The sequence below is a fragment of the Empidonax traillii genome, unplaced genomic scaffold (genome assembly GCF_003031625.1).
Source record: "Empidonax traillii isolate 1590-97213 ecotype Southwest subspecies unplaced genomic scaffold, ASM303162v1 scaffold952:size333442, whole genome shotgun sequence".
Classification (NCBI taxonomy): Eukaryota; Metazoa; Chordata; class Aves; order Passeriformes; family Tyrannidae; genus Empidonax; species Empidonax traillii.
The window spans coordinates 132,327-148,244 of NW_020956145.1; the positions used below are offsets into that span (position 1 = coordinate 132,327).

Consider the following 15,918-nt stretch of genomic DNA (forward strand, 5'->3'; position numbering starts at 1 on the left):
AGATGTGATATTAAGCCCCTGAGATGTATCTTCTTGATGTGCATATGATTAGAAACTTAAATCACAAATCCTTTTTAACTTTCAGAAAATTAAATATTGCATACATTTAATTAATCACAGGACAAATGTCATTTTTCTCACTACAGTGTTCTTGACCTAAATGCATTTGAACGTCAGAACAAAGCAGAAGGCCTTGGCATGGTGACTGAAGAGGGATCAGGTACTATTGATTCAACAGAAATTTTCTGTGAACTTTTATCTTTAACACTTTGCAGAAGCAAGCTGAAAGAACCGAAGGGAGGTTTAGGTTAGGTATTAAGAAGAGATTCTTCACCCAGAGAGTGGTTCAGCACTGGAACAGACTCCCCAGGGAAGTAATTACAGCACCAAACCTGTTAGAGCTCAAGAAGTCTTTGGACAATGCTCTCAGGCACATGGTGTGATTCTTGGGGCTGTCCTGTACAGGGCCAGGAGTTGGACTCAGTGATGCTTGTGAGTCTCTTCCAACTCAGGATGTTCTCTAATTTTATGAACCCTGTAAATATATACAGAGAGAGGCTGAAACAAAAACAGGATTCCTAAAAGTGGGTTATATTTATTTAATTTGCATACCTAAGCTCATCCTTGTCAGCAGTAAATCACTAACATGTGTTGGATTTCAGAATGATCTCAGAGGACTCTTACCCATTATTCTGAAGAAGTGAAGACATTACATGTGAAATTGAAAACATATTCTGATTACAAAGAGCAGTGTTTATGCATGCAGAACATTTCAGAAGTCCCTAACCAATTTCAGTATAAAATGAAATTAGAAGTTCCCACCTGATTTCCTAAATTGAAAACCACACAGTTTAGTTAAGCTATAAGTTAAATATAAGAGGTCAGGAGAACTGTATTTCCTGTTTGGAGAAAAGCCTATGGGAAAGCTTTTTCTTTTCTGTTTGTCTTTGGGGAAATAATACAACATTTTTACTTTACTTTTGACTTAGAACCAATTTGGCTTTCTGCCCTCATTGTCAGTTCACTGTCAATTCCTTTTCTCTGTCTGACAGTAAGTTCTACTGTTCCGTTACTGTGGTTGCCTGGAAATTTTAAGTTTATTCTTATTATACTTGAGAGCTACCAAAGCACATTCTCCTCCCTTATCCTCAGAATTTTTTTACAGTGCATTTTATGTTTAAATCCTACAGTGACCTAATCTTTTAACATGTTTTTTATCTTAAAAACAAGGTAAAAAAGCTTGACTATATAATCCTTATTGCACTTGAAGGATCATAGTTCATACCAGCAACACTGCATATCTCATTGTCTGTTGTGCCAGTAGATCTTTTATGCAGCCTATTTCTTTAGTGTTTAGCTGCTTGTCTCACATAATGGTTTTTCATGAGCTATTAAATCTAACTGAATGACTTCAAGACCAGTCAAAAATTCTGCTTCTCTGAAAGTTTAAATTATAGATCAAGTCCTACTAGACTTAGACGAGTAAACAAAAAAATAAAACCAAGTGGATAAAATTCAGCTACAAGATTGTGAATTGAGGACTGGTGCAGCTATCTGGCATATAAATTTTAGCCACTACTCTAATTTTTAACTGAGGATTACTCTACACAATGTTTTGTTCTTTTGGACAATATTTCTATTATTGTATAATTAAAATTATTCATAATGTTGGATTTTGAAATGGACTGTCGAGATATCAGCTCATTTTTCTTTTGACCAGTGCTCTGTTTCTAGCGGTGACTGATTTTGCATGAAAATATAAATAAACCCTTAAATGCTGCATAAATGACTCTACTAATATTAAGAGTATTTTGTGCTTCCTCTTTTGAGGGACTTTTTTTCCCTTTTCTGTTTATTTGATGTTTCTCTTTTAGTAGAGAACTAATTTTGCCAAAATCAATACTAACTGTACTTTGTATTTTCTAAAAACAAGTTCTCACCTTTTTTTTTCTTTTTTTTCCCCTGTTTCTTTTTCTTTGAACTAATTGTCCTGTCCTCCCTTCCTCAGTCATCACTCATGAGCGTGGTAATTATTAAAAACAACTGCCTATTCCTAATTTTTCCTGCTCTTAGCTTTGTGTCAGCACTGTACAGCTCCTGAACATTATGAAATTTTTTTTGTTCCTGTAAGACTGCTGAACTAGTGTGACTTTTCTATTATTATTACAATTGTTTATTCTAAAATTCTTGGTGTACGTGGCAAATCTCCCTACTTTGGTCTTCCTCCCTTTCTCAGGATTTACACAGTGATTGACACACTAGATATAAGAGCAGCAAGCTTTTTTATACTTTTTATTTCCTGTTATTTTTTATTTATTTTCATTTTTAATTAGCCCAGTATCCGCGATGGATGAATGTTAAAAGGAAAATAATATTATATATATACACAAAGCCTTGTGCTATAGTCCTCCTGTAGCCTTTATGTTGTGTATTCAATGTGGCTTTATTGCTGCACTGATTTGTGCAAGCACAGGAAATCAGTGGTGGATCCAGTGAGGATTTGAGGGTGGTTAGTAAGGAGAGGATATGCCACTGGCTAGGTTTATCTAATGCAGTCAGGAGTTGATACAAGAAAGAGGTGGTGCATCACTAATTTAGAGGAATCAATGCTGTTTGCAGGTGCTTCTTCCTTGTTAGAGAAGCAACTTTGATGTGTTAAGGTTGCTATACCTCAGAGGTTCTTTACTTCAAGTAATGGAAAAGCTTTGTAGGAGCAGTTGCCATGAGATGTTCATGTCACCATGTGACAAGAGAATTTAAAGTGTGTATACCAGCCAGCAGAAACAATAATCTCAAACACAGCAGGTGTCTTTTCATTAGCCAAATGTTGGGGAGGAGGCCGATCTGGTGTTTTCTCATGGAAAATTTTTTATTTGGCAGATGAACAAAATTCTACACGGTGATTAGGATCATTTTCTTTTTGTTTTCTTTGTTACTGAGCAGCAGCAGCATCAAGATACAGTAATCACTGTCAAAGATTTCTTGGCACAAGGGGATAATATTTGCTAACAGCATCTTTTCTTGTGTATTATTATCCAGCTACCGAAAATTGAAGAAAACAGGAAAAGCAAATTAAACCAAAAAAGACTGTAATTTTCCTTTTCAGTGTTACATTATTGTTGATATTATGCTACCTTCAATTAATTTTTTTTTAATATTATAAAGCACACCTTTTTCAGTTAATTGAAAAGTAGTTTACATAGGAGCTGTACAGGTACTGGTATTAATACCTGATAGCATTAGAAAGCCAAGCCAGTGTGTCTGTGGGGAAAATCCTGTAGTGAGCAGTTGCAAAGTATCTAGATATTAAGGGATATCCAAGCTCTTATGTCCGTTTGCAATCCAATGAATAACCATCTGTAAATGCACCACAAGATTAGAAAGTACCAAAGATTAGAAAAATTTTCTCTCCTTTTTGTTTTTGAGGGAAATACTTATGAGTAATCATTTACTCCTCAATTAAAGGAAATTTTTTGATTCCCAGGGGAATGATGGGATGTAAAATGTGCATTTTAGCGATTTCTCATGTCATCTGCTGCAGAAGCGCATTAATGAGTAATTGTCATTGAGTTTGCAACCTCTAAGCCTGAAACTATTATTCTTGAAGTCAAAGAAAAACCATTGTTGACACTTATGGGAATAGTCAACATTTCCTCAGATGCAGTCCTTGTTTCTGGTCCCATGTTAGCCTTAGCAATAGATAGAAAGCCCTGTATTGAGTCAACATGGATGTGAGATTTATTGCTCTATTCCAATTGTTTCTTTGTGCTGTCCACATCGTAAGTGCCTTGTCCTGATATTCCTCTGACTGGTACTACCTTCCCTTTTCAAACCCTGGAACCCCCACTGGTAACAACATTGATGGTTCTTTAGCAAATGTGTTTCTTACTTGTTTTCGTGGTGTACTCAATGTTGTTTCTTCTGTATGTATTTTGTTTTCATTGTTCTGTTTCCTTTTCCAAAAAGGAGGGTTCAAAACCAAAGACATGTAGAAATGCTTATTATCTTGCAATGGGTTTTCATTTAACACTCATACTCCTTGTTATTTCACTGTGAGTCACAAAAATCTTGAAAGTGCAATGTTTTTCTCCTTTGGAGAGATTTGTATTATTTATCATATGAAGTACAAAATCTAAGATTTTACATTTACACTTATATTATTTTACCTTTTTTCCCCCTTTTTTCAGAAAGGTCTATTTTAGTTTTTAATCTTTTAATATCGTTATCTTGGCATTCTTTTGTTTCTCCATAAGTTTTCAGAAGGCTTGTTTTAATAAAATACAATTCTAGAATGAGATTTGATCTGCCAGTAGCTCTTAAAGGACTCTCTGTCAATCTGAGTGAGAGTGGTACACATGTGATATAATAACTAGCTATACTGTGGGTTCACATCAGGGCTGTTTTCAACCATTAACAGTGTGAAATCAATAAATATGCTCTTGTTCTTCACTAACCTAGTCACACTTAAATTGGATGTTTAAACTCTGTGTGATCCACTGCAGCCTACATAGGAGAGATGTTTTCCACCTTTATATCACTGTATTTGAATCAGTGTTTGCATTTAAAAGGGAACTGGAGTAACTTCAGTTCGGAGAAGTTCTTCTGTGTCAGCCAGTGAGAAAACAAGTGCTTTCTTATTTGAGTTAGCTTGTTGAGAAATCAAAAGTATGCAGGACTCACAATCCAACACAGTATGGTCTGTGTCTTGTCAAAAGAATAAATTCACTTGCTTTATTGTGGCAGAGCTTTGCTCTTGCTTAACAGCCATCAAAAAAGATCCCTGTTCCCTTTTGAAAGCTGAAAGTATTTGTATATTTCTGTAATATGCAGCATCAGACCCGTGTTTCTGAGTAGTAATAGAAGTCAGATCTTTTACATTGAGGATTTAAAAAAAAAAAAAAGAGAGAGAATTATTTGACTTGTACACATGCACTTTCAAGGAAAAAAACATGCATTTATTTTTCATTGAATTTTATTTTCATTTCATCCACATGGTACCTCTGTTCCTGTATATCACAAACACAAACTGCCAGTTTTGCAAAAGCTATAGGCTTAAAGCCTCGATGTGTGCAGCCATATCATTTACATACAGCATGAGCAATGGCAGCATTTTAACAGCTGAGTAAATATGTGCCAGAATATAGCCCATATCAACAGAAATTTGTGACTCTGTGCAGTGTATAGGCTTTTAAGTACAGTATCTTTGCAAATCCTTGTGCGGACTGGTATGAATTTGTGTGCACGGCAACAACAGTTGCTCCCATAGATTTTATAGAAAGAAATGGATCTCCATTTCAGTTCTGTAGTTAGTTACCAGTGAGGCACCACTTGCAGCCAGTAAGTAACATCTGAAAATTAAAATTCCTGTCAATACCAATGTTGGTTCTAGTCAGATTCTGATCAGCTGTAAAAATTGGAAACCGGGATTATTTTAAATCTTAGTGTAGCCAGGTTGTTTGATATGGAGGTTTGCTTCATTTTGAAATATGAAAAAATATTTCTAAAAAGAATGGACCTTTCAATTTATGTGCAGTGATGTTCCTAAACACCTTCTGATTTTGAAGAATTTTTCAATACCTTGTATTCATGGTGTGTTTTATTTACAGTGGAGCCAATTTAAAGACCTTTCCAAGCCGCTCCAATATTAAAAATGAAATTCATTTAATAAAAATTCCTAAACTCCAGTAAGTGTACTAAAAGCCAGGAGATTGCTTCATAAATTAATCTGTATAACATTTTAATTGGAGGCTTGTTTTCCTCCTCCTTCTTCTGAAAAATCTTACTTCCTAAGAGGGCAAGAAAAATAGAGGTCAAAAAATATTAAACTGTAACTTACTCTGTAGTATTATTGGCTTTGATTCAGTGGTACCTTTATGCACAAAAAGGTTGGGCTTTTTATGGGCTTTGTCTTTCCAAGCAATGTTCCCTGTGAGTTATCTTCTAAAATCATTGCCATCTCAAGAGTCAAGCTACGTGCATTACATGTGTGATGGTACAGGCTCCACCAAATATTTGGCTTTCTGTAATGCTTCTTTTTGCAATATATAAATATTCATCTAGATCAACAAAGCATGCGACTTCAAGTGTAACTTTAAGCATCACAAGAGTTCAGTTAAATCAAAAAGAAAGTGACTAATCCTGCAGCATATTCTACACTCTGGCCTTTGGCATGCAACATATGAAAGTATCTTGCAGGGCTGAACCTGCAAATATCCTTTAAGGAGCACAACCATCTCCTGATTTAGCCTTCTTGGGCATGTATTGTACATGTACATTAATCAGTTTGGATAGAAACAGTAATTTACTTTTCATTGCTTAATTAGCTGAAAGACTTTTCTGTCTTCTGTGCTGAAAAACTGTGTGTCTGGTACTTATATCTACAGGGGAGAAAAATGTCATGGAATGTCATTTATAGTATTTGAATTCATCCTTGGAGAAAGAATTGCATATTGTTTGTGACTGCCCTGAGTCCACATCTAGAGTTAGGAGGAAGAGCATTTTATCTTTCTCTATGTTAAAAGACATTGTGTTGGCATATGCCTTAGTGATATGTACTATCAATACAAAAGATTATGACTTCTTGACCACAGAAAAGAGTGAAATTTGGTACTTTAAAATACTTATATCAGTTTTCAAAATTCTTTTGCTTACTATTCCCAACACTGTACCGAAGCTTCTCACTTTAAAATTCACAGACCCTGGATGGATAAGTCCATTAGCTTGAATTTATAATTTTCCATGACTTTATGTAATGTTAAACTCCTGATCATGTTTATTTATATTCCAAATTGTACTAAATACTGTTTACAATTAAGCTAGCTACTACGAAGAAAATCAACTTGATCACAGCCAAAACCAGCACAAACAGTAATAATCTAATTATAATAATATAGTAATTTATAAATGTAGACATTATAATTAGAGTGATCCAGCAGTATAAAAGTATGGAAGCAATTGTTAATTTAGTTATTATCTGTAATATTTTTTAATTATTTTTTTCTTTTAAATTTTAATTCCTTTACTCAATCTTCTGGTCTCCTGTTCACATGCTAAAGATACTGTCTTTATAGAGCCTAAATTGTCTTCCCTGAAAAAAAAATCTGGTAAATTCTTTTGCACTTTGCTTACATTTTTATCTCCTTCCTTTTCTTGTCTACAAATAGCACTTGGCGCATATTCTGATGATGTATATTCTTAAAAAGTCGATTTTTTTGTGACTTCCATTTTTCTTGCCGTGTATATTCCAAAGACATTTCCAAGGTCCTAAATGGGAATTTTACTTTCAATAGGTGGCCTTTATTGTTTTAACACCAACGTTGTTGTCCTCCTGTGCCATTTTATTAGCTATTCTACATTCTCCTTAGTTGTGATTGTTTTCCTGGGTGAATAGTTGTCTTTCCTCTTCACATGTTCCTGTACAAAGTTAACTGTATGTATTGATTACTTCAAAGAGCTGTGTGTTAATTAAAGGCTTTTTAGTATACTGTTTCCTGTGAAAAAAATCAAGAAAATAGTTTGAAACTTCATTCATTTGGCTCTTAGCTATTTATCAAAACATGAACTGAAGGAGCTAGTTCAGTAAAGCATTTTGGCATTTAGTCCTAATTCATTATTGCCTTACTTTGACAAGGGAGACAAATACCCAACATCCATTTTGTGTCAGCAACAGACAGGAGCTAAATTTTCAAATATTTCAGCCTAAATGATTCTTGAAAATGCACATAGCTGTAAATTTCATGGGTTGTTTTAGAATATTTTAAAATCTAATAGTTTATTTAAGGAATGATTTTCATTACTGTTTGGTTAAATCTCATTCTGTATTTTAAGCACCTGGTTTTGTGACAAATGGGAACCAAATTAATGCAATTTTTACCTTTGTATGTGAGGAAGCATCCATGCCCAGTGAAGTCAAACCAGAATGTAAATCAGGGATTTTTTGTAAAATGTTGCCAAGCTCATGCTGCCATATTTATAAATCAAAAGTTAAGTTTTGTAATTTTCTTTTTGTTTTTTTTTTTTTTTTTTTATAACCAAATAACTATCTGCCAAGCACAAGTCATATGTGCTTCAGATAGATTGGAGGTTATAAATTTTCTCTCCCCTTCTTTCTCTCTTAATATTAATTATGGAGATTTTCTTCAGAGGCTGTGGGGTGTTACTTGGCAGACTGTGATAACCTGCTTCCATCTGGCCTTTCTACAGGAGAAAAGGTGATGCAGGATGATGAATTCACCTGTGACCTCTTCCGCTTCCTTCAGTTGCTTTGTGAAGGACATAATTCAGGTTTGTGGGCAGGCTGGCTGTCAGCCAAGTCAAGGTGATGGTAACTGATGATAAAAGCCCTTCACTGGTGAAGATTTGGCAGCCTTCGTAAGGTGTTGTGAAATGTGGAGTTGCTGATAGACTATACATGAAAGGAAAATATGTATGTGGAGTCAAATTGCCAGGTCTTTTAACAGCCTTAACTTTCTAGAAAAGTTAAGGCTGTTAAAAAGATAACAGTTTCCAAAATTGTGAGTTTTGGATCTTGACAAACTAGGAAAGGTAAATTTATATAGGAAAATGTACATGGTTTATGACTTCTAGACAGGAAAGCTTCAGAGGGAAATGTAGCAGGAGGTTATGTTTACTGGTTACATTTGGTATTTATATGCTTTCTGGTGCATGTTATTTGCCAGTAATGTCAGTTCGAATTGTGTGTGAAATTGTAATGCACACAATACCTTCCTTGAAGAAATAACATCTCTTTTAAATATGTAAAAAGACATAACAAAAATGCATGATGTGTATTTTTATCATTAAGTATATTTCCGGGTGTTCTCTGTGTCATTCTTAAGGAATTTAAAAAAAAAAATTTAGTTTTTCTTAACAAAATATATACTAGGTGTAATTAGGTTGATGTTGATGTAGTTCTAGTAATAAATGAGATTAAAATAAGGCCAAGTTAATTTTTACAGATGAAATAGACAAACAAGCTTCTGGCTTCAGAAGTTCACTGGTATATGATCTCTGCAATAAAATGCTAAGTCTTACAATGGTTTGTTGCAAAAAAAAAAAAAAAAAAAAAAAAGAAAGAATAAAAAAAAATCCATGCCTCTATGCTAAACTGTTCTGGATCATCTTAAATCAGAATTAATTTTCAGAAATAGGTTTATCACTTAAATTAAACTTTTATTTTAATTTTTAGATTTTCAGAATTACCTGAGGACTCAAACTGGTAACAACACAACTGTTAATATTATAATTTCTACTGTGGATTACTTATTAAGAGTTCAGGTAGGTAACTTACATACTAATTAAATAGATGACAACAATTACTTGCTTCTATACAATATTTGCTTTTTTTTTTTTATGTCATTAATTTTGATCATACAGCAGTAGTTTGTATGAGGAGACTTCAGGTTTCTTAATTTCTCTGGAATTTCTTTCAGCAATACATGGTTTACTGCTGGAAAAAAATTTACTTTCCAGCAAAATCAAATTTGAACCTTATTACAAGATGTTCATTTTTATTAGAGGAGCGCATTCATTTGTCATTATATTTATTCTCATCAGTGTAACCCAAACTGTTGAGAAAGGCTGAAATTCTCTACTGGTTATGGTTCTTTAGGAGTTGTTCTTTTTTTACAAGAAGAGTAAAGGTGTCATAAATGTGAAAGACTGTTTTCAACCATTATATGCAAGAATGCACTGAAGCCTGTTAACTAAGGAAAGGAGGCAGAAGGTGGATACATACTAAGTGTATCAGTGAACACAAGTAGCCAGTTGTTGACTGAAACTACCTTGTGACTGAGAAGGGTATTTTATTGCTTAAGTTCAGCTTTAGCCAGCTGTTTTTTCATCCATATTCTGATTTAGTCTGAACACTGGCTGCTGTATAAATGGTCATAGGCTGGCATGGAGTGAAGCATAACAGCAGCACATGGTTTTCTAATGAGGGAAAAGGCAAAAAGAAAAACAAAAGCAGAATGCTAGATTAAAAACCCTTCAACCATCTAATTTGAATTATCTCCCAAATCTTTAAGTGGGAAAACATTGCATTGTCACGACCCAGATTGGACCATGTGAAAGACATATTTTTTGATAAATGTTATTAACTTTTACTCGTAATTTTCATCTTTCTGGAAATCACTGTGGGTGATAATATACTTTGTTGTGTTTGTGTGTGGTGTGTTTTTTTTAATTATTATTATTTACTTACCTAATTCTCCCTAGCCATTTATTTATTTAGCCTGAGAAATCCAGGCTTTGAAAGCTGATGGTTTTTTTGTTTGTTTGTTTGTTTTTTGTTGTTATTGTTTGGTTTTGTTTGGGTTTTTTTGCATTGCTGCTATAATCATCGTTGCTTTGTATCCTTATGTATTCTGTAGAAGCTGTAGGGACAATACAGTGATCTTAATTCCGTTGCTTACTTGTTGAAACTTTAATAAGCTCACCTTTGGGGAAGATGGAGAGAGGAATCATGCACACAAAGCAACGTTTACTCCCACTATTGACTAGGTGTCAAGCATGCAGTATAAAGAGACATTGTTTAATGAACAGCATGCAACAGGGCAGTGCTACTGAGCACTCCTTTTCAGAATGCAGGCTGTTGTATTTCTAAGAGCAAATACCAACAGATCTAATTTTTTATTTAATTTCATTTTGAGGTTTGCTGTGGGGTTTTTAAATTATTTATTTCAGTGTATTTGTTTTTCTATTGATTCTCTTGAGATGAAACTACAATTCTTGAAGTAATACTTTAGAATTGTTCGGTGGTTGTGGGGGTGGGGGCATTTAAAGCCTTTATAAGTTAAATACTTTTCCGAACTAGAATGCTATCTAATGTTGTTTTTCTTATCTTGATGAATAACCAGCCAGAGGCAGTTTGGCTACATAATCTCTTTGTGCTTCTCACAACTGTTTTTTTTTTTTTTTTTTTTTAGGAATCCATTAGTGATTTCTATTGGTATTATTCTGGGAAGGATGTAATTGATGAGCAAGGACAACGAAATTTTTCCAAAGCCATCCAGGTTGCAAAACAAGTTTTCAATACTCTTACAGAGTATATTCAGGTAAATTAATTTTATTGGAGCTTTATGGATTTGAAAGAAAACTATTCATACTTTTGGCATGAAGATATAAAGTAGCTAGATAGAAACGTAATATAGATGCATTTATACTTCAACATTGTTGCATTTGTTTATGTAGAAAGTAAAATATTCAAGTATATATATCTGTCACTACTCTTTTTCAATTTTGTTTCTTAAAAATTAAAATTATTAATAGAATCCTTTGATTGTTAATAAGATAGTTTTGTTTTGTTTTTAACTTGAATTAAACTGCAGTGGTGTTACCCACTTTAAAGTCTTTTCTTTTATTCTATTGAGTAACTAGTTTCAGTGCAGGTCATAGTTTCTATTTAGTCAACATGACATTAGATAGTAATTTCTGTCAGGAATAACGCTGTTTTAAGGCAACAACACTATGTTTGAAATGGTGAATTCAGACATTGCATCTGAGAATTGTAGAGATGCACTTGAGGTCTCAGCAGTAAATGAGGTTGGGATAATGTCTGTAAAAACAATATAGCAGTTCTTCCATGATATCTTAAGAACTCCATGTAATTTATTTCTTCATTAATTCCTCATGTAAATAAGTCAACCACATTACAGTTTGTTTCTGCAAATAATAAACAGGCTAGAGAGAGTCTCATTAGACTGTTTGGTGTTTATTACATTGTTTTCATTAAGATGAAGATCATTAATATGAAAATAGTATTTTATAGTCCATGAGGATGAAATGTGATAGAATAGGACTGAATAAATGTGAGAAGAGACAACTTATATACATGCATGTATATATATTTAATGTATATGCATTTCTCAAGTCACAAATGGCGTTTTTATCAGAGATATTTTTTTTCTTGTCCTTTGAGTCTTCGAAAGATTTTGTATTCTTTTTCAGAAGTTGGAATACTTTCTTAATATTCTTTAGCACTGTGTTCTACAACAGCTAGCATGTGCTGTGAGATAAAAATCAGGAGACTGATTTTCTAATCACTTAGGTACATTTTGCATTAACCTTCTATAAAGTTATTCCTGATTTACAGAACTACATAGGGAAGAACCATCTTGAAGATATGTACCCTGTTAGCACTTGTTTAAAGTTGCAAGGAGATACACACTTTGTGGTTCTCAATTGGAATATTAAGACTTGGCTAAAACAGAGGCAGAATGACTATTAGGAGTAGGCATTGTTTACAGTCAGTGTTGTTATTGAATACGTAATTCTAGATATGCTTAATTTTTCATAGCGGTTTCTAAAGCACTCCCCTAAGCCCCAAGCTATGCTGTGCTTATGTGTCTTCCTTCCTGGTTTTGTTCCGTTTCTTGCAAACAAACTCTGGTTGCTTTTTCGTTTGTTTGTTTGTTGGTTGGTTTTTCTGTTGCCTGAACAATAGGGGCCATGTACTGGGAATCAGCAAAGTTTGGCACACAGCAGACTGTGGGATGCTGTCGTTGGTTTCCTTCATGTGTTTGCCCATATGCAAATGAAGCTGTCTCAGGTATTGTTTTGTTTTACTTTTTCTTTATAAGTTAGTAATACTTTTGTAAAAGAAAAACAAACATATTAATATGTTTGAGTCATTAATAATACCAATTAGTAGGGGAAATATGAAGAAAAGGGAGAAGAAATAGGACACAATTGAATTGAGGGAGTAAATTACAAAACTGTAGTGGGTGTGAATTGGATTGCTGACCACAGGCACAAAGCAGATTAGATCGAGCTGCAAATGAAGCATATCACTGATATTCAGAAAGAACTCTCAGTTCCAATCTTTTGTGCCACAATTCTGTGACAGAATTTTCTGCAGTTTTCCACCATCCTTTTATGCAGGACCCACCATCTTCATTGATGAGTTTTGCATTGAACCCTGGTTCATCATTATTGAACCCTAGTTCAACATATCTGCATCTAAGCCATTTCTACTCTCATCAGAGATATAGGGTAGTCAGACCTTATCATGGATGAATTGCTTTTGGATGTGAGTACTCGCTTCATAAACTATAGAAATAGTGAAGGGACATCTCAGTCAAACCTGTTTTTTAAGAGTAATGCATTGAATTTTTACTGAAGTGCATTTAAAAGTGCCTGTAGAATTTTGAGAATTGAAAAAACATTCAGTATTTGCATAGACCACCATGGTGGCTACTGTGCCTCCTTCCTGTGCCATTAAAGCAACATGGAAAGAGGTATTTGAGTAGTTACTGACAGCAAGTCAAGCACGTGGTAGCTAAGTGTTATTTATGAAATACATTGTGGCTTTTGGCAAGATTTGTTTTTATTGTAATGACAAGTTTAAATTCTCAGCTGTGCCCAGAGTGGCTTCACAGCATCTTTAATTATTGGATCTAGAAAATAATGATACTCATCTTGCCTCTTAACCAAGCAGCTTTGCACAAGATTCATCATAGCGTGTGGAGTTACTTATGCTGCTCTGTGGGATGACAGAAACACAGTCTACTTGAAATGTATGATAAACATGATGATGTCTTTCTCTTGCATGAAGCTCAAGCTCTTACCTTTTGGGAACTCCTTAAGAGGGCCATCAGAGTCTTGGGAAAACCCCGAATAGATGTGGGATCTTTTGTTCATTTCTATTTATTACGAGAATATATGATGAAGTTTTTCAGATTCTATTGAAATGCCAGTTTTCAAAGGTGTTGAGTGTAACTAAGTGGACTTATAAGGAGTTGTCATATGGCTCTTGTCTGTAAGAGGGGCCTGCCTAGGCTAAGTATTCAGTTTTTGTTTTCAGTCATAGTTTTGCAGACCACTTTTGAAGAACATTTGAAACAAGATTTAAAAAGGAACAAAACTAAATCACTGTGTTGTTTGGATTTTGAGGTATTTTTTTGCATTTTTATTCTCTGGTCTGGTGCCAGGAAGCAACAACATGATAATGGTCATACTTAAGAAATCTCCATAAGGTAGAAAATGAAAGTAAAATTTTTAATCTAAATGAACAAAGATCATCCAGTTTGTAAGCAACTTTTGAAGTTAAAAGATTTGTAATGAAAACTTAAAACAAAACAAATTAGAAATCTTTATTATTTCCAACTTAAGCTGTTTTCAATCTAAGATGCAAATTGCCATAAAGTACCTTGAGTTTGTTGTATCATTCACTGAAGTCCAACCGTGCTCAAGTACGCCTTAACAATGGCATGATGCAACAGTGTAGTGCTCAGGAAGAAACTATGTAGTTGAATAAATCCATATAGATAAAATCCTGGTTGAAATCATTCGCAAGTGAAATAGTAAACTTGATTTAAAGCCCAATGATATAAAAGATGGCTAAAAAGTCAATATAATGTATGTCTAAGAATGTTAACTAATAAATATTTGATAATTATTAGTTAATTAATAGGTATTTATTAATAAATATTTTTAATTTCTATTTCAACTTTTTTTTTTTCCCTGAGAAAAATTCAGAGGCACATAATGGAACCACTCATTTTGAATCATGTAACACTTTGAGCTCTATGTGCTGCTGCTATTACTGTTTTTTACAAGTCTTCATAGCTGTAAACTTGGTTATACCAGAAGCAACAATATTTAGAAGTTTCATCTGTGAGCTTGACATACCGAGTTATTGCTTTAAATTTTTTCATCACCTTCAGTTTTCACTTTGCCTTTATTAAATTGCTGTCCTCTAAACAGATGATGGAATAGATACTTGATCCTGTAAATGTACTGTAAGGAATCAAGCAGTCAAATATATTCTCACTTTATTACTGCTTTTGACACTTCTAGGTTCTTAATTTCAAAGTTTCATTTCTACAAGGTGAAATATGTGTGCACATATATAAATGTCAAAGAAATAAACATATTAATTTTATATATATATATTTTGTGTTCATTATTTAGGATTCCAGTCAAATTGAATTGCTAAAGGAATTAATGGATCTTCAGAAGGATATGGTTGTCATGTTGCTGTCTATGCTGGAAGGTAATAAAAATTTGAAATCCTATTTCACAGTTGTTCTAGAACAGTTTTTACCTTTGTGATTTTTTTCATTTGAGAAATAATGCTCTGTTTTCCTTAAAGTTTCTGATTTTCACATCTCAATTGTGAGAAGAGCTTTTACATCTGAAAGTGAGTGGGAAATTTAGGTATTGTAGTTAATATAAATTATATTAATTCTGAATGCCAGAATTGTATAAAATCCAGGGCTAGCAGAGGATTTAATTTCTTTCCATGAACTTGGTTTCTCTTTTGGGTTAGATGAAAAGGTTTTGACTATTTAAGTTGAAATCCTTAGTACTAACTGAACTCATTTATCAGTACTTTTATTAACACCTTTAATATATTGCATTTGTTTTGGTATTGCTCTTAGCCATAAAGAACAGGCTTTGATTGTGAACCTAGTGACTGACTAGGTTCAAGGTCCTGAAATTATGGTTCCTCATGGAATGTAATCCTTGTCAAGAAATAATACTACTATCACTTTAGCTCCTCTGTGGTATTAGAGCTTCTAGTGCTAGACTAACCAGACATACACATAAATGATTCAAAGATCCTTTTTTCCTTTTTGCTTCTTACGTGTATCCTATTATATTTTTTGGAGAGAATGGGAGAGCAGTAAATGCAGCATAGATTGCATTGTAGCATGCATTGCTATTGCTTTGCTCATAGAAGGTCACTGAGAAGCAAAGTAAGTTCTTAGTACTGTAGGCTGTGCTCCATGAATAACCTGCTGAACCGCTCATCCAAACTAATGAGACACTAGCTCTGACTGTTGTGCTACAGTGAAATTCATAATATGCTGCCCCACTTTTAGTTCTATTTTAGATATAACAGATGTCTCTCAACAGGCCTTGTTAGTTCTTCCTTTCTGTAACTTTTTTTTTCCAAGTCTTAGAGTTAGTAGTAAA

At 33.8% G+C, this 15,918-nt stretch overlaps 1 protein-coding gene across 1 annotated transcript in view; it reads left to right on the forward strand.

Moving 5' to 3' along the window:
* Window positions 1-15,918, forward strand: part of LOC114067667 (ryanodine receptor 2) — a 169,835-nt gene that overhangs the window by 125,658 nt on the left and 28,259 nt on the right. Inside the window, exons 66-71 of the mRNA XM_027903257.1 lie at window positions 147-220; window positions 8,203-8,283; window positions 9,188-9,276; window positions 10,926-11,054; window positions 12,443-12,547; window positions 14,911-14,992. Of these exons, the coding sequence (XP_027759058.1) occupies window positions 147-220; window positions 8,203-8,283; window positions 9,188-9,276; window positions 10,926-11,054; window positions 12,443-12,547; window positions 14,911-14,992 (560 nt within the window). The remainder of the gene's footprint in view (window positions 1-146; window positions 221-8,202; window positions 8,284-9,187; window positions 9,277-10,925; window positions 11,055-12,442; window positions 12,548-14,910; window positions 14,993-15,918) is intronic.